This window comes from Anguilla rostrata, chromosome 17 (genome assembly GCF_018555375.3).
Source record: "Anguilla rostrata isolate EN2019 chromosome 17, ASM1855537v3, whole genome shotgun sequence".
In the NCBI taxonomy this organism is placed as follows: domain Eukaryota; kingdom Metazoa; phylum Chordata; class Actinopteri; order Anguilliformes; family Anguillidae; genus Anguilla; species Anguilla rostrata.
The window spans coordinates 5533954-5558806 of NC_057949.1; the positions used below are offsets into that span (position 1 = coordinate 5533954).

The window sequence follows — 24853 nt, forward strand, 5'->3', positions numbered from 1 at the left end:
GCACCATACTACATTAATTCTATGTAAATTAAAGTAATCATGTGCAGTATTTTGTTGTATATCCTTTTCATGCAATGCATGCTTGAAGTCTGTGAATCATAGACATCACCAGGTTCTGCAAACAGTAGTCACTGACACATCCACGCCTATGGTGAGAATTGTTCAGTCATCAACTGTAGAGGTCTTCCTTCCTTCCTTCCTAATCAAATCAAGGCTAGATACTGAAAGCTCTCTTACTGTATATCTGCACTAAGGAAGCAATTGAACACGCCTGACTAATCAGAAAGACCTGTGATGCCACTTGTCCCAAACATTATAGTGTCCTGAAACGGAGGGACTATGTATGAAAAGTGCTGTAATTTCTACATGGTGAAACCAAAATGTGTAAGAACACCCTTTAATAACACCTGAGAATCTGCTCTTTAACCACATGTGAATTGTTTGATTACAAATCTAAAATTATAGATGACAGAGCCAAATCAAGAAGAAAAAAAAAAGAAGTCTTTGTCCCAAACATTATGGAGCTCACTGCAAATCAAAGGCAAGACACAGGAGTAAAGGCATTTACAGTGGCACCCGTATAGTGTAGTCTACTGAGGCGCTGTCTCGGGTATTGATTTTACCAGACGCATTCCACAGTCCGCTTCCACGAGAGCAAAGCACATGATCCTCGCCGGAGAGATACTATCACCCACCTCTGGCTGGAGGCCGAAGCCCTCTTTAAACTGTCATTCCGGGGCCTCGCTGTGCACCGGCTATCAGCCTGAAAGCCGGCGTCCTCGGGAAGCCTCCGTAGGAGCGGAAAACATCGCGCCGCTTTAAAAGACGTTCCTCACAACGGGCCTAGCCTTCAGCACACAGCGGTGTTCTTCACACGCAGAACGCTCAGATTAAACATCTAGCAGAGAGAACGTCCTTCGATTTTTTTCGAGTCTGAAGGAAACCGAACAATCTCACGTTCCGCAGAGCCGATCGCATTCTCCTCGCGTTTTAGGAAATGTATGCTGTCGTCTAGAATCTACACACGGTTATTGTGCATTTACTGTAATTCAGGCTGATTCTGCTTTCACCTCACAACAATTATTTCATTAAAACAGAGAGCGACTTTCTCCTTGAGGGTCTCTGTCATGAAGGGAAAAAATCTTCTGGCTAAAGACGCCAATGGTGAGATGTTTTTGCATGTTTCCTTTGATTAGTAGTGTCACTATCAGTGGAGCTACACGTTAATTTTCACTGATATGAAAATATTTCATTGATTATCATTTATTTTGCACTTATCTGTCATCCTTCAGACTTCTGTTCTCTTTGCTCATCCTCCTTACGGGCAGATTCATTCTAAACGCAATGCAAGAAAACCGCGTCCAAAACCATAGCTAAGGACGTAGCGCATTGCCGTTTAATTGAATCTGGGCTTTAGCATAGTTGCCATTCATGGCCATTATAATGGAACTGCGTATGGTTTTGGAACACACGCTTGCCTTCAGTGTTGCACCGGCGCCGGTGTCTGACCTGGAGTTCACGCTCTAAAAAGCTCCAACAGGTCATTCATCTGGCTCGGCCCGTGTATGAAACTGTAGCGGCGTGAGTCGTCAAGCAATTTCCTCCTTTGTTTGACCCTCTTTGAAATGCACGCACTGACGCGCGGTTCGTCGAACCCGGGGCGCGTCGAGAAACAAGTGGCTCGATGGCGTAACATGAGCCGGGCGCAGATGCCTTCAGAAGCAGATCAGCCAGATGGCAGCCTGTTGCGTGTAATAGCTGCATGTGACTGAGGAAGAAGTTCTGTCTTGACGACTGTGTCACCTTGGGGGGGGGGGGCCTGGCAGGATACAGCGACCCCTATTGCATGCTGGGCATCCTCCTGGGACAAAGCCCCAAGGAGCCGGAGGAGAAGAAAGAGCGGAGGTTCAGCTTTCGAAAGCGGAAGGACAAGCTGGAGAAACGGCCGAGCGTGAAGGAGGTGCTGGCGGCCCGGTCCATCCAGGTCACCGAGGTCAAACCCGAGACGCTCAACCCGGTGTGGAACGAGCACTTCATGTTGTGAGTACCGCGACATCGCCCCGTCCCGCTGATTCCGTTTTTACGTGACCGACGGCTCCAATTAGCGGTTATAAAAATTCAGCTGCATTTTAATGACGTTGGGGAGAAAGAGGGAGAAAGGCTTTAGTTCGGAGCGAGAAGAAGTGAGGCTGGAAGAAGAGAGAGAACTAGAGAAGCAGGAGGTTAAAAATAGAGATGGTCGCAAACAGGAACGGAGCTGGGGGTAGGGGCCCATGAGAATGCAGTGCCTTCTGTTTCATTCTGATATCAGTTAACACATCATAATGCCCCCCCCCCCCCCCCTTAAAAAGACAACATGGTGGACTAATATTTTCTGAACAGTGGTGGGACTACAACCACCAAAAAATGTAAACACCAAAGCACAGTAGCTGAACAGGATGTTGGGTCATCAGGTGTGGCCCGTGCTGTCTGTAAGCACTATGGCACACAGTCAAGTGTCTGCATTTCTGCACGACTCCCAACAGCACTCTTCCACCAGAAAGTCATCTCATGTTCAGCGTATGGAAGTGGACCACACCACCTCAGGGGGCTGCTCCAGAATTCGACATACATGCTCAGTGGGATTCAGAGGCAGTGACTAAGAAGTCCCAGACCAATGACCAAAAGCCACTGGCTTGTCCACGGGGCAGAGCTCTAAGAGTGTCTGGTCTGTTTTTCTGCATGTGTGCTTATAGAGAGCACTATTCCGAATTAACTGATGCTTACGTTTAAAAATCTGTTCATGTTCGAGCAGCACATCTAAGGATATTGTGCAAACAGGAGGGCTAGACATATGTTGAATTAGCTAGAGAGAGAGAGAGAGATAGCGAGAGACTCTCTTTGACAGATTTTTATAAAGTTCCAAAAATATTTTTTGGCAAAGTTACCCACTTTGCCAAAGAAATTCTCATGTTGCCCTCAAACTGGGAACCAAATGAGTTTCAAACTGTTAACATTATGCATGCAGATGGTGTTTCATAATACAGTATCAATCTGGCTGTGATCCAAAATTGTGTTTTTCTCATTTTATTCATATTACCAGGGGAAAAAATAATACATATATTGTAAAATTATAAATAAATTTCACAGTGCAATAGGTTTAAGATGTGGGTGTTTCTAAACTTATTTTATCGTCAAGATTTCTTGTCAGTTAGCAAAAATGGTCTATAATTTTTCCAACACAGATTTTTCAATGAAAATTTTAAAAGAATGTACAGTATTTAAGGAACGCATTTTATTTGTATATTTTTTGAGCGAGCGACTTAACGATACAGCACTGGACCGCGGGTGAAAGGTGGCTCCAAACCAGCGATGGGAGCACGTGAACCATCCCATTTAATTTCACGGGCTTTGAGGAATAAACTCACTTAAAGGGCTGGGACGGTTTTCGAATTTCGGTCGAAATGAATCGGTGTTTTCTCAGTCGGGATGCATCAGAAGGCGAAGCGGGCTATTTTAAACCACGCTCTCCAGTGACTCAAGCCCCCCCCCACCCCCACCCCTGTGTCTTTTACAGCGACATCGATGACGTCACCAGCGATCTGCTGCATCTGGACATATGGTGAGCCCGCTTTACGCGACGCTGCGGCTAATTCCCCCAGCATTACCGCACACTTGCCGTTTGCCATTCCCATTTCATTGTAAGCCGTCATGTCCTCAGTGCTTCCTCTCCGGTTGGAGTAATTAACAGTCGTACTACAGTGTGTCAGCCTCGGAATGTTTCTTGTCCTACAATGCGTTGACAGTGGTGGCATTTTTTTTTTTTTTTAGATATGTTCCTGCTTCAGTAGGAACTCTTAGGAACACTCTCCAGCTGTGTTTTTTTTTTTTTTTCTTTCTTGTATATCAAAGTTAGAAATTGTCTTGTTTTCTGGAAAAGGTATGTGAAATGTGAAAAGGTATTTGAAAATGAACAGCTCAGTGGGATGTTCATTTACACGGCCGATCAGTGACCTTTCCGAGGATCATTTCTGAGTGCCTGGTATGTACACCGGGTGAATGTCAGACGGAATGAGCGCCCTGGGATTTCTTTTTGCCCTCACCCGGGTCCTTTTCATTCGCCGAATGGCGTCACATGTTATCCGTAAGTAAGGAATAATGTGAAATGCTCTGGAGTCTGTCTAATACAGCCATTTCACCACTCACATTTTGCACCATTGTATAAGAATGTCAAAATTATTGAACGCACTGAACAATAAACTGCATTCATTTTATCCTGGCATTCCTCATTGACTCTTAACACCGCACACCTAACAGTTTAAGGTCCTAACATACACATAGAACTCACAACATCTGCACCCCATAGTCACTCGTCTATACACTAGTGTCGTAGCAAGATACACAATTGTATTCACGCAGGCTACACAAGCCAAAGACATCTCTGCGTCTACCAAGTTAGACAGCAATCCTTACAGAGAAACACTGCCGGTGGACAGCAGTTTCCTCTGTCTATGCATAACTGTTAACACAGAGGAAAGGTTAAAACACCATTTTGGAGTCAGATAATCAAGATGACATTAAATGAATCCCGCTCCAGTAGCACCGGGTAAGACTACACGCGTACCTTTACCACTCAGATACTTACGCTGTTTGGTTTGCGGAGGGGTTTCTTACAGTTGGTGACCTCGACTTACTCTTTGGTGTATCTGAGGTTTTTTTTTTTTTTTTTTTTTACTGTACTGACCTCTGACCTCCGCATTTCTCCAGGGATCACGACGACGACGTCTCTGTTGCCGAGGCCTGCAAGAAGCTGAATGAAGTCAGTGGGCTGAGAGGAATGGGCAGGTAAATAGGAGGGACTGATTAGGAAACCTCAGGTTTACCGCTACATCTATTCATTCACCCCACGCTTGTACACAAGGCCACTTCCGTAGCCGTTAATATTGGAACGCTTGCGAACGGTTTGTCACACTGGGATAATGCGTACCGGCACGGAACAGGCGGTAACATTATCGCCAATTAATACAGAACTAATCAGACCGAGCCACTGCACCAGCCTGTGAAATAATATATCACACGCACAGCCACTTAACGTCACGCTCGGTACAGATCAGCCCACCACAAAGGACGTGTTCAAGCTCCTTATTTCCATAACAAAAAATCCAAACGCCGTGACTACACACTTACCCTCTAAAGCCAGGATACTCTGCTCTGGCCCTGGAGACCCGCAGCGCTCATTCTTACTGTCAGAGAAGGACCGATTTAGACCTGCGACACCAGGATGAGTCAGATCTTGGCCCAATCGGTGGCATTAATCAGTCTGTCGACTGGCCAATCGGGTATAGGAGACGGCCAACGGCACTCCTGGCCTGCGAAAGGCAGGTTTGGGGGCCCCTGTAGTTACTGAAGCAGTGTGTGGCAGTCATAGAGATCACTGTGTCCCATGGTGCAAACAGAGGGGGGGGGGGGGGGGGCTGCTCTCGGCTCAGTTTAACTCACTCTGGGTCTCGCCTCACGCCAGGTACTTCAAGCAGATCGCCAAGTCGGTCCGAGCCAATGGGAGCGCGGCAGAGGAGAGCGCGGATGACTTCCTGGGGTGTCTGAACATCCCCATTAACGTGAGCTACCCTCACAAACACAGCAGTGATAGCAGTGTCACTAGCAGTAGTAGTAATAGTACTGTTAGGGGTAGCAATGCTAGTAGCATAGAGGTTGTCTCAAGAATGGGAAATAGCTTTATCACCAAGCATAATAGCATAATATTCATACCTGTTCACCAGTGTTAATGTAAACACAGCACTCCAATGTTAATGGTGTGCTGTGTTTACAGTAGAGAGCTGTATTGCTGTCGCTGTATCGCTGTCGTGTGTCACTGTGTCACTGTCACTGTGTGGCCCCGCCCCCCTCCCGTGCTCCAGGAGATCCCGGTGGCCGGATACAACAAGTGGTTCAAACTGGAGCCCCGCTCCAGCGCCTCCAGGGTTCAGGGGGAGTGCCACCTGATCCTCAGGCTCTTCATCTCCCAGGTACACCCGGCCCGTCCTTATGCGTTCCCCCAGCAACCCACGCCGCTGCCGCCGCCGCCGCCGCGGTCACTCTGTAGTGCCCCGGAGCTTTGACCACGTGACCTTTGACCCCCGTCTCTTCAGAGGGAAACGACCCTGAGCAAGCGGGACCCGCCCATGGCCATCCACGAGAAGATCCTGAGCCAGATGCTGGAGTACGAGCACGCCTGCGTACAGGTGGGACTGCGCAGGCCCCGCCCCCTCGGACCCGAGGCCAGGGCCAAAGATAAGACACCGAGTACAGCGTTTGGCGTTAATTCAATTCTGACAACGTTCAACACTCTCTAAAAGTTGATTTATTCAATTCACTCATTTTAAAATCCTCATAGAACAAAATGAGTTCAAATTCAGTTGGCAATCCGTGCATTGAATTTCAGTGAATTTACTGAATTGACTGAAATTAAATGGAATCGATCCCAGCTGACTGGGCCTCGATCCTGCCTGGCACTATGCTTCCTGAGATGCTGTGAATTAGACTGAAATGTGTAAATGTTGCAAAAATCACTCGCTGTTGTTGCTTTCCTTGTAGACAGAGCCCTACAGCTGGGATGGGAGGGTGTGTCAGGCAGCGTGGACTGTGCTATCCCATCATGCAGTGCAAACCGACCTCTCACCCCTGCAGCAAGCCATCATGTAAGCTCTTGAAGTGGCGGAAATGTAGAAAACTATTAAATTATTTGTCAAATGACATGCAGACGGATGTCTTTGTGAGCTTTGCGAATCAGTGAGTCATTCACGCTAGAACCGCAAATTACAGTATGTGCATGTCGATCAGCTTTGTCAGTTCAAATACTGAATTATTCCATCAGTGTTAATGCTATGCTTCCGTCCAGCCGTGACTTCTTCAACATAACAATACTCGCAGCGCCGATGTTGTTACAGTTATAAAAGTGCACAGAGAAAACCAGACTGTTTATCACATGAAAAATTCCCACTGCGCGCTGGAACCCAAATGTGAATCATTCTCTCTCTCCTCCAGGAGTCACCTTGATTGCATAATGAGCGCCTGTGTGCATTTGAGACAATGATAGTGATATTGAAGCTTGTAATAAGATCCTAACAATCAAAACTAATAACAAGGTGGCCTTATTATTTCATTAGAGACTGAAGCAGTATATAAGCTTGGGCCTCAGATGCCCTCAGATAATTTGGACCAGCCTGTGCGCTCTGAAAGGGACACGATGACAATCAGACCAAACTAGATGCATGCCGAGGAATCAATGCTACAGAACATTGGCTCTTATTTGTCCCTATTTACCCAAATAAAAATGTCTGAATTGATGAGAACTGATGTTTGAAAAGGAAACAATTTTAGGCTATAGTGGCAATTGTATTTCTTTAGCATTTTTTTGCTTCTTACAACTCCAGACAACACCAGGTGTAACCAAGTAGAGATTCCATGTAAGACTGTATCTAATGCATCGAAAGAGCGGCATGTAATTTATCACAAGAGCCGCTTGGCCAGGTTTAATTCTGATAAGGCACCTGCTTGTGTTTAGACTGCTGTAGTGGGTGGCAGCACTACTCTGGAAACGTTCTTGCTAAAAATAGATGTGTGAAAATAGTCTATTCCACGCTACTAAAGGTGGACAGTAAATACCAGTGACATTTAAAGAAGCTGCCTGCCCTGATAATTGATCTACAACATTATAGGGTAGCTACGGATTGTTGGGGGCGGGGCATTGGCCGTTATCGCTTTGTGTGCTATAGTGATGGAGACCGATGGCCAATCGGTGCGAACACAAGGATGCAGGCATTGTTTAGCCTGGTCTTCAGCTGATCCCGTCCCAGAATAAAGCCTTGCTCTTCTAGGGTTAATTCACTGTCCTCCTTTGCAGTACTTAAGCAGCGTGTTACTTGTGTCTACATTTGTTCCTGGTTATGGTTATACACTTTGTTGTACGCCGCTCTGGATAAGAGCGTCTGCCAAATGCCTGTAATGTAATGTAATGTGTCTGCCCCCTGTCTATAGACGATGGCGTTGCTATAGCAGCCATCACCGGGCCCAGCGGATGTGCTACTCCTTCCTGCTGGAGCTTCTGGGCGCCATTGAGGAGGACTGGGACCGCCAGGCTGTGAAAGGGGATCTGGTGCGTCTGCGCTACGTGGTCCTGTCCTCGAACCCTTTGCTCTAGATCCCCCACTCTACATAACCCTCCACTCTACATCTCTCTCTATACACAACCCTCTGCTCTACATCCCCCTCTCTGCATAACCCTCCACTCTTCATCCCTCTCTCTACCCAACCCTCCACTCTACATCCCTTTCCCTACAACCCACAACTCTACGTCCCTCTCTCTCTACACAACCCTCCACTGTACATCCCTTTCTACACAACCCTCCACTGTACATCCCCCTCCCTCTACAACCCTCCACTCTACATCCCCCTCTCTCTACAACCCTCCACTCTACATCCCCCTCTCTCTACAACCCTCCACTCTACATCCTCCTCTCTTGACATAACTAATTATTATTATTAGTGAGTATTAGAGATTATTATAAGTTTACAAACTGGATTCAAAACACTGCATAATTATGACATGGTTAGGGTTAGGGTTAGTTAACATGGTTATGTAGTGGTAGGCGCTCTGTCACGCTCACGGCAGCGCGCGGTTCTAGAAGGTTCTGTGCTGCGTGTGCCTGTATGCAGGAGGAGCAGCTGAGGGAGAGCTTCAGGCTGCACACGGAGTACTGCCTGTCCCTGCTGCATAACCTGCGCCAGGTGTTCCCCTGCTCCGTCCCCACCGCCGTTGTCCGCTGCCAGCTCATGCTGAGGTAAGCCACCTCCCCGAATCCGCGGCGGGGGGAACACACCGCCTTTAACCGCCACTCGACCCGCCAGCGCGCGCCGCTGCCCAAACCCAATGAATTATACAAATAGAATGGCTGGAAGATAGGAAGAGGCACCGGCATGCGGAGAGCTGGGTGGCCACATTAGATTGCATCTCAAACTGAATATATGAAAAATATATTTGTGAGAGACGCTGTCATTTCTGTGAAGCACTGGGCTCCTTGGACTGGATACTGAGCTTCTGAGCTTTCAGCCAGTGGGCAGTTCTGTGGTTAATGTTTCTTAAACATTACTGTATTTTCCATCAGCAGAACGCAGATCTAAATGTGTTACAGGTACCCAGAGAAGTTATTTCTTTTGAACTCTAACCCCACAGTCAACCTTATTCTGGTTCAGTCTGTGGGGCAACATGTTATTTTGGTGCTGTTACCAATTCACATATGAACATTGAACATATTGGACAGACAAGTGGTCACACAAGACTTTCTGATGGATGAGGAGGTTGGGGAGGGGGGAGGAGGATAGGGAGGGGGGAGGTGGGTGGGGGAGAGGGGGAGGCAGGTGGCGGGACGGGCTCACGTCGGTGACATGGTGTCCTCTCGTCTCTGACCCGTAGGGGCCTGGGGCTCATCCACACCATGCCGGTTTTCCGGTCCGTCTGTCCCCTGCACAACCAGCTGCACGTGGAGATCTCCGCCGTGATAAAGGTACGGACGGCGTCCCGACGGAACGCAGCGATGCTTCTGACATCACTGCGCTGTCCCGCTGCTGCCGGCCTTCGTGCCGAGATCTCTCAACCTGTGCGTGTCTTTCTCACCCCGACAGAAGGGGACGGCGGAGTGGTACGCGGCCACCGTCGCTCAGTTTAAGCCGGACGAAGGGGTGAGTGAGCGCTCGTGCCCCCCACCCCACGCTTCCGCGAAACCGCGAGGGGAGGGAAAGTTCTGGAAGAAACGCTGCCGTCGGCCAGACGGTCTCTGCTGTCTGAGTTCTGAGTTTAATGAGCGGTCTGTTCTCTCGGGTCGACCTCTGACCTCTTGGTGTTCCCACGCAGAGCCTGGAGGAGCAGCTGAAGCGGCTGGTTCTGGTGGTGGACGCGGTGTGCGTGGACGTGCACAAGGCGCAGACCATCTACAACAAGCTCTTCAGCAGGTACTGAAACACGATTAGCGCTGCTACAGTTAGCAGTACTGAAACACGATTAGCTCGATTAGCTCTGCTGCAGTACTGAAGCACGATTAGCACTACTACAGTGAGCAGTGCTGAAGCACGATTAGCACTACTACAGTTAGCAGTGCTGAAACACGATTAGCGCTGCTACAGTTAGCTGTGCTGAAACACGATTAGCGCTGCTACAGTTAGCTGTGCTGCAGTACTGAAACACGATTAGCTCTGCTGCAGTGAAGCAGGTTTTGAAGCACGATTAGCACTACTGCAGTTAGCTGTGCTGCAGTACTGAAGCACGATTAGCTCTGCTGCAGTGAGCAGTGCTGAAATATGATTAGCTCTGCTGCAGTGAGCAGTGCTGAAACACGATTAGCTCTGCTGCAGTGAGCAGTGCTGAAATATGATTAGCTCTGCTGCAGTGAGCAGTGCTGAAATATGATTAGCTCTGCTGCAGTACTGAAGCACGATTACCTCAATGACACAGCGGCGCTGAAAACCTCTGTGCTTAGTTGTCACAGCCTTTTAACTGAGAGAATAGCGAGAATAGCCTTGGATTTGTGGGATATAATGTAATGTAATGTAATGGATAGCCTTCTTAGATTTTTGAGCTGCCTTGTTATATTTGGGCCGTGAATTTGATGTCTGTTTTTTTCTCTCAGTTCTGTGAAAGTGGACTTCTTCAGTATCTCCTACCGGCAGCTGGAAAAACTGGTAGGGACTTTAATTCCCCACTGTTCAGTCCACAACTGAAATGATCTGCCTATCAAACAAAACATTCTGTCTGTGTTATTGTTAATTAAGCTATTTTCACTTCAGGCACATTTTCTGTCAAGATTTTAAAAAGCAAACTCCCAGATATGAAATGCACTGTGATATTCCCTGCATGACATTAGCGTTTACATTTTTTCTTGGTGTGTTATTTGCATTTGGTAGAGCACACATTGGCTAGTTGTCTGTTATTTGCCCATAAGCAATAGAGGCCTTGTACGATGCAAATCGTTACTTTTGCCCGTGTAAGACCCCCAGTGCTCTGTCCCCGCCCCCCACCCGGTTCACTGGCTGGGCCGCTGCTCTTCCCCCCAGGTGGCTGACCATGTGAGCGTTACCATGGAGAAGGTGTGCGGGACTCTGGAGCAGGAAGGCTCGCGGCTGACCCAGGGGATGGGAGAGACGCTGTTCGAGCTCTACATCTCCCTAAAGACGCTCAAGCACTTCCGCCAATACCTGCCTCTCAAGTGAGCGTCATTAACCTTTCACACTCACGTTCACATTCACAGACACGCTCACACTTACACAGTCGCATTCCCATTCACAGACACGCTCACATTCAAACTCACACACACGTTCACAGACACACTCACTGTCGCATTCACAGACACGCTGACACTCGCATTCACAGACACGCTCACACTCACACTTGCGTTCACAGACATTACATTACATTACATTACAGGCATTTGGCAGACGCTCTTATCCAGAGCGACGTACAACAAAGTGTATAACCATAACCAGGAACAAGTATGACGAAACCCCTAGAGAGAAGTACCGGTCCAAGTACAGGGAACAACCGCATAGTTCAACTTGGACCCTGATGGTTAAACTGATTAACACTAACAACGAGAACGGCAACAACGCAATCTATGGAAAAATAAAAATAAATAAAAATACAAGACACCCTCACACTCGCATTCGCATACACGCTCACACTCATATTCACAGACACGCTCACATTCATAGACAGTCTCACACTCGCATAACATTCACAGACATGCTCACACTCGCATTCACAGACACGCTCACATTCACACTCACACATTCACAGACACGCTCACACTCGCACGCTAACACTTGCTTAACTCCCTGATTCCTTGCAGGGATGCTAAGATGTTATCCCTGACGGGGTTTCATAACTGGTTCAAGACCTCCATTCACAAGTGGCTGCAGATAGTTCACCAGAAGTCATGTGACCGGATCCGCAGAGCGGTAGAGGAGGATCAGGTGAGGGGGGGCGTCTCTTTAGTACAAAAGAAATGACCCATTTAATCTAAATAACTAAAAGCCATTTTCACAGTTTAAATGGCAATTATCTGCTCGAACCAGTGAGTCAGATAATGTGTTTACTCCCACGTGGATTTAAATATCGTAGTAATTATTTTCAGCTGAATGGTGAAGTGTGGGTCTGTATCTGAGTGTGTGTTTGTATGTGTGTGCATGTGCATCCCTCAGTGACTGAATGAGTGAGTCAGTCAGTCAGTGAGCCAATGAATGAGTCAGTATGTCAGTGATTGTGTCAGTGAGTGAGTCAGTAAGTAAGTGAGCCAGCAGTGAGTAGTGTGAGCCGACGTCAGTGAGTGAGTCAGTAGGTCGAGGGTCATACATTGACATACATTATCATACAGTCATTTAGCAGAGCATTGAGCAGACGTGAGTATCATGAGCAGACAGTCGTGAGTCAGTGAGCCAGCAGTCGTGAGTCATTGAGTCAGTAAGTCAGTGAGTTTGTGAGTGAGTCAGTAAGTCAGAGAGCGAGTCACTGAGTCAGATAGTCAGTGAGTCCGTGAGTGAGTCAGTAAGTCAGTGAGGAGTTGAGTCAGAAGTCAGAGTCTGTGCAGTAGTCAGTGAGCCAGACAGTGAGTAAGTCAATGAGCCAGACAGTGCGTGAGTCAGTGAGCCAGACAGTCAGTGAGTTTGTGAGTGAGTCAGTAAGTCAGTGAGTGAGTCACTGAGTCAGACAGTCAGTGAGTCCGTGAGTCAGTAAGTCAGTGAGCCAGACAGTGACTGAGTCAATGAGTCAGACAGTGAGTGAGTCAGTCAGTGAGTCCGTGAGCGAGTCAGTGAATCAGTGAATCTGTTCTGTTCGGAGCAGCTGGCTCCCATCCACAGCCTGGCCAAGCACAGCAGCTCTGCGGTGGACATCACTTCCTGCTTCACTCAGGTGCGGGACTTCTGGGTCCAGCTGGACTGGCCCGATTCGGCGGGAGCCTTCATCTTTGTGACCCGGCTGACAGACGTGAGTGTCTTTCCCACCCCTTCATAATGCTGCCATGAGCATGGTGTAACACCTGCTGCATCCAGTCACAACCATGTACTATAGTGCATGACAAATGTCGTAACACTGTCACAATGTATTGTTGCATGAAATTCTTCATAGGCTGTAACACCCTGTTATGACTGGTTGTGACATGTCATACTATGTTTATGACACAGTCATGGAGACTTCATGGTGTACAAGCAGTGTTACCCTAGTAAGGCACTATGTAACACACTGTGTCATGCACACCGCTGGCTGTGTAACGCACTGTGTCATGCACTCGGCTGGCTGTGTAACGCACTGTGTCATGCACTCGGCTGGCTGTGTAACACACTGTGTAATGCACACAGTTGGCTGTGTAACACACTGTGTAATGCACACAGTTGGCATGGTAACACACTGTAATGCACACCGCTGGCTGTGTAACACACTGTGTAATGCACACAGTTGGCAGTGTAACACACTGTGTAATGCACGCCGCTGGCTGTGTAACACACTGTGTAATGCACACCGCTGGCTGTGTTACACACTGTGTAATGCACACAGTTGGCTGTGTAACACACTGTGTAATGCACACCGCTGGCTGTGTAACACACTGTAATGCACACCGCTGGCTGTGTAACACACTGTGTAATGCACGCCGCTGGCTGTGTAACACGCTGTGTAATGCACTCGGCTGGCTGTGTAACACACTGTGTCATGCACACCGCTGGCTGTGTAACACACTGTGTAATGCACACAGTTGGCAGTGTAACGCACTGTGTAATGCACACCGCTGGCTGTGTAACACACTGTAATGCACACAGTTGGCTGTGTAACGCACTGTGTAATGCACACAGTTGGCAGTGTAACGCGCTGTGTAATGCACTTGGCTGGCGGTATAGCGTGTAATTCAGGCGGCAGGAGGGCGGGGCTCTGATCGGCGGGGCTGTTCCTCCCCTGCAGGATTTCTGCAGTGCAGCTGTTCTTGCGACTTACTCGGCCGTAGTCCCTCATTAAGAGGAAGGATAAAACCTCACGTAGAGGTGCCTCACCATCCAGGTAAGGCCTCACAGTACAGGCAAGGCCTCACGGTGCAGGTAAAACCTCACAGTAGAGGTGTGACCTCACCATCCAGGTAAGGCCTCACAGTACAGGCAAGGCCTCACTGTGCAGGTAAAACCTCACAGTAGAGGTGTGACCTCACCATCCAGGTAAGGCCTCACAGTACAGGCAAGGCCTCACTGTGCAGGTAAAACCTCACAGTACAGGTGCGACCTCACCATCCAGGTAAGGCCTCACAGTACAGGTAAGAACTCACTGTGCAGGTAAAACCTCACAGTACAAGTAAGACCTCACAGTATAGGCTAGACCTCACTGTGCAGGTAAAACCTCACAGGCCAGGTAAGATCTCACCATCCAGGTAAAACCACACCAGCCAGGTAAGACCTCACCACCCAGGTACGGACTCTGGACACCGGTCAGCACACACATCAATGCGGCGAACATGATGGTTCTTGTCACACAGTCATGGAGCGCATTAATTCTCTAGAGGGAAACATGCTTGGACAGGGTTTATCTGGAAACACTACATTTGCACATCATCCATCTATACAGCTGGTATTGTACTGGAGTAATCTGGGAGTACTACAGCAGTGTCACGCTTGGGAATCAAACCTGCAACCTCTGGTATTCAAGCCCTGTTTCTTGACCACCATCTCCCTGGAAACGTGTGTTTACATCTGCCTCCCATTTTCCGCCCCGTTCTCCAAATGCTGTCCTCCTTCTCGTCGTCTTCTTCTTCTTAATTTCTCCTCCCTGTCGTTCTCTGTTTGTCACGCCCTCCCCGACCTCTCCCGCGGCCGGCAGCTGTGCGTGGCGCTGAACAACATTGAGCACGTGCGGGGTTTCCTGGGCAACATGCCGCGGGACCTGGACTGGGCGGGGCTGGAGCAGGCCATGGAGGAGTCGTGCGGCCTTGAGGGCAGGGAGCAGGTCAACAAGGCCCTGAACGCCCAGCTCTACAACGTGGACATGGAGCTGCAGAGGGAGGCCAAGCGCATGATCACGCACCTCACCGACAAGGTGCGGGGGGGTGGGGGGGCGCTATCCCCAGCTGATGGTAGTCACATGGTATGGTTTTATGTGATTATTTCTTCAGTGAAGCTTACCTGAAAACCAGTGGGTATCACCTGCCGGTTAGATGGAGAATGGGAATGAGACAGAGGATGAGACAGGGAGAATGAGAAAGAGAGAGCAAGGAGACAGGGTGACTGAGAATGAGGGAGAGAGAGGAGGAGACAAGGAGAGAGAAGGAGACGGGGAGAAAGAGAATGAGGGAGAGGAGGAGACAGGAGTAAAGTTAAGGACATATGTTGATTGAATCAAGGCCGCTAAGGCTTGCAAACGCGGTTTATAAAAGCTTGTGAATTCCAAACAAAAACCCTCCTGAAGCACCTTTTAAGATATTTAGCCATGGTTAGATTAGCCTGATTATATTTATATAGATCTGTTTTCTAAAACTATCCAGTCCCTTACTTTGTTTCTGTGTTTCAGGTGCTGGTAGATTTGAGGAAATACATACAGCACATCAGCCTATCTCCAGACTCCATTCAGAATGATGATGTAAGCATGCGCTCACCAGTCATTGGGCGTGATGGGAAATGGGAGGGATCATGAGTCTCACTGTGGGTGTACCTACCTGTCAATCATTGACTGATTTGAGCCGGTCAAAATGACTTTGCTTGGTATAGAAAACAACTGGGTGAGTCATAGCTAGTATATGAAGCCTCACTCTCCCACAGACCGGAATCAAATAAGTTATTTGAAAACACGTTAACCCTTTGAATTCCGGTAAACTTCTTACAGTTTATTAGCGAAGGATGCATCTATTTTTACCACAGTTCATAAAAATAATTCTTATTCTATTTGATCATATGTACATTTTGCTTAGTCTCAGGATTTGTTGAAAATTTTCTAGGCTCGAATTTAAAGATGAATGGTTTCAAGTACTTGAGCCAGATCTGCCCGCTCAGCACTTCTTACTGATGCTTCTTTCAATATGGGTTGCTTCAACGAGAAGAACAACAATGATAATAATAATAATAATAATATTTCTCCCCTGCTCCAGGCCATATCCCCTCTGATGAAGTATCTACACGACACTTTGGTCATCCTCAGCGAGTCTTTGGTGAAGGAGAACCTGGCCAGGTGACTGCTTTATACGACTCAAAACCTGCATGTGTGCGTCTCCAACTGAAATGCTGTCATTCTCATTGCGCTCTTGTGAGAAAGCGTTCAGAAAGGCTCTGTAGAGAAAACCCATCCAGCTCGAGGGTTCTTTGATGGGCGAAACGCTTCAATCTGGGAGAGTTCACACTTTTCACACCTACCACAGAGGGTTTCACAAAGGGACTAAAATTAGTTCCCCTATGAAGACAAAGCCTAAGGACTCTTTTATTTCCTGAGCCTGAACCATTGAATCTGGAATATTTACTGGAGAACTCTTGGTAAAAAATGGGAATTAATTCCATGCATTTTATTATGTGTGTCATAAGCATTAGGTAAAATCTTTAAGATGTAAAGATGTTAATACGTAAAACTTGCTGCACAAAAAGCGGCCTGACGAGGGTATGTGGGTGCCTGGACTGGACTGGGCAGGTTGTATGGGAGTTTCTGGGTCATCTTTTATTTCTCCCAGAAGAGTAATTACTTCTATGGCTGGGTGTTTGTCACAGAAGTCGTAGGTGGCAGAGATTCCATAATTTTTGTCTATTTTTCTGTCAGTTCCAGGTCTTTCTCCATGTTTAGTGCTTTCCATGATTTTTAGTAGTTTTGAATGGTAACTATAATACATATTTTTTGTACTAGCGGCAACTGTTCACCTATTTTTATTAAAAACTTCATGCACTTGTTACTGTCGTTACAGTTGCGCGTGCTGTTTAGATAATTTCCTGCTGCTCTGCATGAGATCTGATGGTTAATTTTAGTAATTAAAAAAAAAACACTGTGATTTCTGCCCTCTTTTCCAGTCTTCCGTGATTTTTTAACGATTTCTCCATGACTGTTCTGTGACTTTGCCAATATTTTTTGCGACAAACTCCCAGCTTTAATTATTGCGTGGCTGCTCAACCTGTACCGTTTGCTTATTTCTCGCTTGGGGAGTTGAAATTGTGTGATTCTGGCTGCAAAGATTCTCTCAGTGGATCTTTTTGCGTGAACTTCATTAAATTCAACGGAATTCAGTATCAGCCACACTTATAGTTTCTCCGCCCATTATTTCCACGACTCTACATGCATATGCTACATACTCTGTTGTGGTCAATTGCCTTTAATTGAAAATCTAGAAATACTTAATATTTTCAGTATGAACTGTTCACTGGCCTAATAGTGTATCAACATTATGAAATGGTTTAGATTAAACTGTGGGATTGACCAGACATTTTTGCTGTACCTAAAATGACGACATTAAGAACGCACGTCGATGACAATGTAGATCACATGCATACTGCACCTCCAGCCCCACTTGTCTCTTTGATACATAAGACCCATGTTTCTGGGGAAGAATGCCTCATACCTACACCTGGAACTAGTCCCGACATTCTTAGTAAATCTGCTTAGTAAATACGGTTTCTGCAATTTCATGCCAATTCTGTTTCTTAGAAACAGAACGGAGCGCAAGGGTTTGTGTTTTCAGGCCTCCGTAGATTTACGAGCGGCAGCTCAGCTTTTTTTAAAAATTAAAAACGTAATAAAATCCTGGCTGTGCACAAAAATGCACGCCCGTGAACCGGCGAGATCTTTTATTTTTTATGTTTTTATCATTCTCGGTGCGTTTAATTGATCGGAGAGCTCTCCGCGGGGAAGATTAGCTCTTTTCCGATGCCTCATTTCACTCTTTGCTGTTCTGAAAGGGCTCTGTGCTGTCACCAGTCGGAGGGCTCAATTCTAAATGCTTAGTCATGCCTGCTTGCACTCGATGCAAAGAACGAAAGGCCATTTCGCAATTCAATAATTCTTCATTTCCATTCAGATATTGTTTTTGACAAGAGTTCTCCTCGGTTTGATTGCATTCCTCTGACCATTTCAAATCCAGGAAATTGAATCTACTGTCTGATCTAATCTAATCTACTGTCTAATCACTGTACAGCTCTTCATGCAGCTTATAACATCTCTATTACCAGACCTTTCAATGTGATATAGTTTATTCGTAAACCCTTCATATGCATTTTATATAGGACATTTTGTCAGTCGCTTCTGTAGATGTGCTATGTCATCCTTATGAACAATGAATTTGATTTATATGGATGTTATGATGTGTTAATGAAGGCTCTATGCATGCTTAATGAAGGCTTAAGCAGCATTCCTTTGGTATGAAGTTTTTGAGATGCCTGTTTGAGGTGATTTACTGTGCCTGGCCCTAAGTAACCAGCCTCTGTGTGGGGTTCTGCCCTCCCGGTCCTCCTGTATCCCAGAGTTCTGCACAGCCTGTGGGAGCAGGTTCTCCGGATGATCTTCGACACGGTGACGGAGAACCGAGGCGTGCAGATGGAGTTCTACGGAAGGTTCCACTACACCATGGAGGTCAGACAACATGGGAGTGGGTCGCAGGCACATAGTATCACCTTCCAGCCAATGAGAACACATGCTGTTTTATATTACCTTCCAGCCAATGAGAACACATGCTGTTTTATATTACCTTCCAGCCAATGAGAAACCCGCTGCTATGTCTACAAACAGTTGTGCACACGTTAAAATCACAGAAACTGAAAACTGAGCTTTTGTGAGAGTTGGAACTGATAGAGTGTGTTTTACTCTGACTCACAGTAATGAGCTCTGAATGACCAGTGCTCTCCTCCTCCTCTCAGGCCTTGGTGGAGTTCTTCCATGCGGACGGGGAGGGGCTGGCTCTGGAGGATCTCCGAAGCGGAGACTATAAGGTATGAATGTTGAGCGCCCCCCCCCCCCTCCCCCACCCCGGGGCCGTTTCGGCTTTGCTCACTTCCTGCCGCTGGCTAACACACTCTGCCGTTGCAGGCCCTGGAGGACGAGCTTCGTCTGAACAAGTGCTCGTCTAACGAGCTGATCGAGCAGTACTTCCTGGAGAAGATCGCCCAGCAGGTAGGGCCGGGTCCGGCTGCGTCGGGCGCCGGCGGAAGCGTAGCGAGCCGCTCCGTCACGCCGACGGATCTCTCTCTCGCACGCGCCTCCTCCGGAAACACTCCGGAGAATAATAATCCCACATTTAAAGGGCCACCCGGACCGATTACCACACTATAAATACTCAGTAGTACACTTCAGCAACGGCTTGGGTTGCATTTTTATTTTCAATTTACACGTGAGGCTGAACCTGCGGAAGGATGCCGCTGGTTTTCTGAAAGTGCCGTTGACTTGTCTGTCTGCCGAATTACGACCGTCTGGCACATCGGACTGTACAAACCGTACGAATCTTTTATTAGAAACCCCTCGAGCGGCCGAGGGCGGACTCAAAGCTGCGGCGCCTGGGTGTTTGTGTTGCGCGCTCTGACTGACGGCTTGTCTTCCAGAGGATTCTCAAGCACAGCCGCTTCGGGCGGATCAGTGTGAAGTGCTACTACGAGGCCCCCGAGCAGCGGCTCACCGTGGAGATCCTACACGCCGCCGAGATCATCGCCCTGGATGCTAACGGTGAGCCCGAGTCAAGCGGCCCTGTACATCTGGACACGATGCGTAGCCACAAACCACCACCTTCCCTCCCTCCTCACCTGCTCCTCCTCTCTCCTCTCCTGCTCCTGCTCTCTCCTCACCTGCACCTCCTCTCTCCTCCCCTGCTCCTGCTCTCTCCTTTCCTGCACCTCCTCTCTCCTCTCCTGCTCCTCCTCTCTCCTCACCTGCACCTCCTCTCTCCTCACCTGACCTCCTTCTCCTCTCCTCCTCTCCCCTGCTCTCCTCTCTCCTCTCCTCTCCTGCTCCTCTCTCCCACCTCCTCTCTCCTCTCCTGCTCCTGCTCTCTACTCACCTTGCCTCCTCTCTCCTCTCCTGCTCCTGCTCTCTCCTCCTGCTCCTCCTCTCTCCTCACCTGCACCTCCTCTCTCCTCTCCTGCTCTTGCTTTCTCCTTTCCTGCTCCTCCTCTCTCCTCACCTGCACCTCCTCTCTCCTCCTGCCTCTCTCTCTTGCTTTCCCTCCTCCTGTCCTCTCTCTCCTCACCTGCACCTCCTCTCTCCTGTCCTGCCTCTCTCCTAGCTGACCTCCTCTTCCTCCTGCTCCTTCTCTCTCTCTTAGGCTGAGTGACCTCATCACTGTGCCTGTCCCTCCTTAGCTGAGGACCTCATCCTGTGCCTGTCTCTCTAGTCTGGTGACCTCATCATCACTGCCTGTCTCTCTCTCTCTTAGGCTGAGTGATCCTCATCATCACTGTGCCTGTCTCTCTCTCCTTAGGTCTGAGTGACCCTTCATCACTGTGCCTGTCTCTCTCTCTTAGGTCTGAGTGACCTCTTCATCACTGTGCCTGTCTCTCTCCCTTAGGGCTGAGTGACCTCATCATCACTGTGCCTGTCTCTCTCTCTCTTAGGGCTGAGTGACCCCTTCATCACTGTGCCTGTCTCTCTCTCTTAGGTCTGAGTGACCTCATCATCACTGTGCCTGTCTCTCTCTCTCTTAGGGCTGAGTGATCCCATCATCACTGTGCCTGTCTCTCTCTCTCTTAGGTCTGAGTGACCCCTTCATCACTGTGCCTGTCTCTCTCTCTTAGGGCTGAGTGACCCCTTCATCACTGTGCCTGTCTCTCTCTCTCTTAGGGCTGAGTGACCCCTTCATCACTGTGCCTGTCTCTCTCTCTCTTAGGGCTGAGTGACCTCATCATCACTGTGCCTGTCTCTCTCTCTCTTAGGTCTGAGTGACCCCTTCATCACTGTGCCTGTCTCTCTCTCTAGTCTGAGTGACCCCTTCATCACTGTGCCTGTCTCTCTCTCTCTCTTAGGGCTGAGTGACCCCTTCATCACTGTGCCTGTCTCTCTCTCTCTTAGGGCTGAGTGACCCCTTCATCACTGTGCCTGTCTCTCTCTCTCTTAGGGCTGAGTGACCCCTTCATCACTGTGCCTGTCTCTCTCTCCCTTAGGGCTGAGTGACCTCATCATCACTGTGCCTGTCTCTCTCTCTTAGGTCTGAGTGACCTCATCATCACTGTGCCTGTCTCTCTCTCTTAGGTCTGAGTGACCTCATCATCACTGTGCCTGTCTCTCTCTCTCTTAGGGCTGAGTGACCCCATCATCACTGTGCCTGTCTCTCTCTCTTAGGGCTGAGTGACCCCTTCATCACTGTGCCTATCTCTCTCTCTCTTAGGGCTGAGTGACCCCTTCGTCATCGTGGAGCTCTGTCCCCACCACCTCTTCCCCAATGCGAAGAGCCAGCGCACCCAAGTCAAACCCAAAACCCTGCACCCCGTCTTCGATGAGCTTTTCTACTTGTGAGTGACCTCCACCGGCCGTGCGTAGTCATGCATTACATTACATTACAGGCGTTTAGCAGACGCTCTTATCCAGAGCGACTTACACAACTTTTTACATAGCATTTTACATTGTATCCATTTATACAGCTGGATATATACTGAAGCAATTCCAGTTAAGTACCTTGCTCAAGGGTACAACGGCAGTGTCCTCACCCGGGAATCGAACCTGCAACCTTTTGGTTACGAGCCCAGTTCCTTACCCACTGTGCTACACTCCGTCATGCGAGGCCCTTTCCTTTTGTCAGTATGACAGTGCCCCCGGCCACACGGCAAGGCCCATACAGAAACGGTTTTTTCGAGAATTGTGTGGAAGAACTTGACTGGCCTGCACAGAGCCCTGAACCTCAACCCCATCCAACACCTTTGGGATCAACTGGAAAGCCAACTGCGAGCCAGGCCTTATCGCCCCAATCAGTGCCCGACCTCATTAATACTCTCCTGGCTGAATGGAAGCAAATCCCTGGCACAATGCTCCAATGTCTAGTACAGTGGTTGAGCGTCTTCCCAGAAGAGCGCAGGTTGTTATAGCAGCAAAAGTTGGATCAACTCCAGTTAATTTTGGATGAGATGTTGGATGTCAGGTGTTCACTTACTTTTGGCCATGTAGCGCATGTGTCTGTGCTGTGGCAGGTAATAATGCAGGTAGTGTTGTGCAGGTAATGCAGGAAATGCACTTGGCCCTGGAGCACTCTCCCCATCTCTGCCCTTTTCCCCCCTCAGCCACGTCAGCCCAGAGCAGTACAGGAACAGGTACGCCTGCGTGACCTTCACTGTGATGGATTACGATTGGCTGTCCACCAACGACTTCGCCGGGGACGCCGTCGCCCCCCTGAGCGACTTCTGCTGGCCGGGCCGTCCGAGCGCCTCGGCGGGGGGGAAGAACCTGCCCCCGGTCATCCTGCATCTGTCCCGCACCAAACCCAGCGGTAAATCACCCCCATCTCTCCTAAAACGTTCTCATACCATTATTTTGTTGTAGATTTATGAAAAAATTTCACGAAATGTCAAGTGCTGTGAAGGCTTTTGTACAACCTGCAGTTTTTAAGTAACTATCTAGCTAGCCAGCTGTGCTCCAGATAATTTGCGATGTACTAGCTAGCTTTCACTTGCATAGCCCGGTAAAGCTATAGTTACAGTTAGCTAGCTATCGATCGATTCTCGCTGTTCCTCTTCCCTGTCCGTGGAGGGTAACTAGTCAGCCGAATGCTTAGCTAAATGTGCTTATCGATGGCTACCTGTTTCTAATATAGTTTGAAAGAACAGCCCAGTTCAGACTTTTATGTTTTCAACATAAAGTGCAAGCCTTTGCAGGACAGAACGCATTGAGAAAATAAAATTAATACATTTTTTTAAGGTGGCCAATTGCCACCTTTTATATGGACCTCGTGTGACTGGGGGGATCAATTCCCTGCCGGTGCGTTCTGTTCCGCGATCCCATCTTCGTCCGTTACCCGCTCCGATTTCCCACATTTTAACAAAGAGGGAAATACAGAAGGAGGCAGGACTCTGCTCCTTATAAAGAAAGCGATAATTACATAATGCCATAATTGCTATTGCACTTCCCTCCAGAGGGCTATATTATACGACAGGATAATTCTAGCCTCCATTTTGGCTCCGCTTGTCTCTCCCGAACAGAGAAGTCCATCGTGAAGATGCTGGAGGCCCGAACCGCCGACCGAGAAGCGCAGGAGTTCGTGCGGCGGTTGAAAGAGATCGAGAAGGCGATGGAAGAGGAGTAAAAAAAAAAACTCGGCGTTTCCGGTATTCGATAAAAAAAAAAAGAAAAATCTCTCAACACTTGTGATTTTCTACTGGTTGTACTATAGCGTGTGCGTACGAGTCGGAAAGGAAAGTGCTCCGGTACATGTGCTTTTTGTAAAATTTTTGACAAAGGCGGCAAAAGACCATCGTCGTTTTTTTTCTCGTCTGTGGCAAAGGTCCCGTTGCGGTGCTGTATTTATATTTTCTAACCGTGGCATAACCTCGTTTGCTTATTTTTTAAAAAGTCGATTTGTGAAGAGGATATTCTTATAAATGTTTTCTCGTTCTTAAGTGATGATATATTTTTTTTAAGATGAGCATACAGTAATTCGTTTGTGGCTCTTGAAGCGCAGTCCCGCATTGGTCATTTGTAACCGTGGGTGTTAATGGGTCCTCCTTGAACTGTGCTGAATTGTCGTGGTTTTGTAACTCTTTGGGACGGAGGGTGATTTTCGTCGACAACCAGTTCCTGTGGTCTTGCCTAAAAAGTTGTACTTCACTGTCAGCTGTACTGAGAGATACGTGTGCATGTCGTCGAAGTGATTTTGAAACTTGGTTTTAAAAAAAAAAAAAAAAAAACAGTCAGAAGCACCCCTTTCACGGTGCACACCCAGGTAAAATTTTCTGGAGTCTTTTTCTCTGTCCGAGTTCGCCCGAGGGGGGGGGGCATTAGCGCCCTACCCATGTAGCTGTTACTTCAGATGTCTTCTCTTTAATTACGACATTCTAACGACATGATTTTGACAGCATGTTTCCATTTTGAAGTGTGACTGTAGCCCTGTTCATTAATTCTATGAGTTACCAGTTGCCAATATTAGTCGTGAGAAAACAGTCCTTGAAACTGATTTCTGATAGATATGTTTATGCCTACAGTAATATGGTATTGATTTCTAGTTTTTCTGACGCACTGCATACAATTTGCAATTTAAGAGCGGAGAGAGTTATACAGCCCAAAGCGGGCGGGGCAAGTATATTTAATATTGGGGAATTTGATGAGAAGGGCTGCAGTAATGCTTTAAAAATGAGGCGTAAAAAAAAAAAGGTTTTTAAAGATGCTGGACTCGCCCCCAGCAAGGCACAGTACAAGGTTTTCAATGTAGCAGAAGCCGGGAACGGGCTTCTCTGTGTTTTCCAGATGAAATAAACACAGACTACCGCACTGCAGTCGCTGTCTTTGCTCGTAAACGGTGTCTGGCGCTCGGCACGCCCTCCTCCTCCTCCTCCTCCTCCTCCACCACCTCATCTACATCACTCTCTCCCTTCTCCCCTCGCGACGGCTCACCCCGAGTGGCGGGGGAGAAACCCGTCTGACTGACAGGCGCGCTGCCGTGGTAACGGTCACACGGCCCCGCCGCCGGGGTCTGCAGAGGTTTCGGGCCTGTCCTCCGCGGGCCCGCGGTCAGACGGTTGCTAATGAACAAACACGAGGGAATCCCACACAGCTTCGCCAGCGCGTGCGCTCTACCGATGTCCTGAAGCTTTGGGCTAAATAATCCACACCCTGCCCAAGTTTTAACACTGAATGTTTCAAATGTGGGAATAAGACTAATTTCAAGGAGGGGGGGGATTGGGTAGGGAAGGTATGATGTCAGAA

At 48.1% G+C, this 24853-nt stretch overlaps 1 protein-coding gene across 1 annotated transcript in view; it reads left to right on the top strand.

The window, feature by feature from the left end:
* LOC135243431 (BAI1-associated protein 3-like) overlaps positions 1-24418 on the top strand; it is an 82095-nt gene extending 57677 nt beyond the window's left edge. The window contains 28 exon segments of the mRNA XM_064315264.1: positions 1098-1164; positions 1827-2040; positions 3557-3601; positions 4747-4824; positions 5501-5597; positions 5898-6005; positions 6129-6221; positions 6574-6677; positions 8017-8134; positions 8695-8819; positions 9452-9542; positions 9661-9717; positions 9890-9987; positions 10662-10713; positions 11086-11237; positions 11877-12000; positions 12869-13012; positions 13979-14074; positions 14882-15097; positions 15569-15637; positions 16143-16222; positions 18487-18595; positions 18880-18951; positions 19049-19132; positions 19558-19678; positions 21333-21456; positions 22219-22424; positions 23134-24418. Of these exon segments, the coding sequence (XP_064171334.1) occupies positions 1098-1164; positions 1827-2040; positions 3557-3601; positions 4747-4824; positions 5501-5597; positions 5898-6005; positions 6129-6221; positions 6574-6677; positions 8017-8134; positions 8695-8819; positions 9452-9542; positions 9661-9717; positions 9890-9987; positions 10662-10713; positions 11086-11237; positions 11877-12000; positions 12869-13012; positions 13979-14074; positions 14882-15097; positions 15569-15637; positions 16143-16222; positions 18487-18595; positions 18880-18951; positions 19049-19132; positions 19558-19678; positions 21333-21456; positions 22219-22424; positions 23134-23237 (3048 nt within the window). The 3' untranslated portion in view covers positions 23238-24418.
* The last annotated feature ends 435 nt before the right edge of the window (positions 24419-24853 follow it).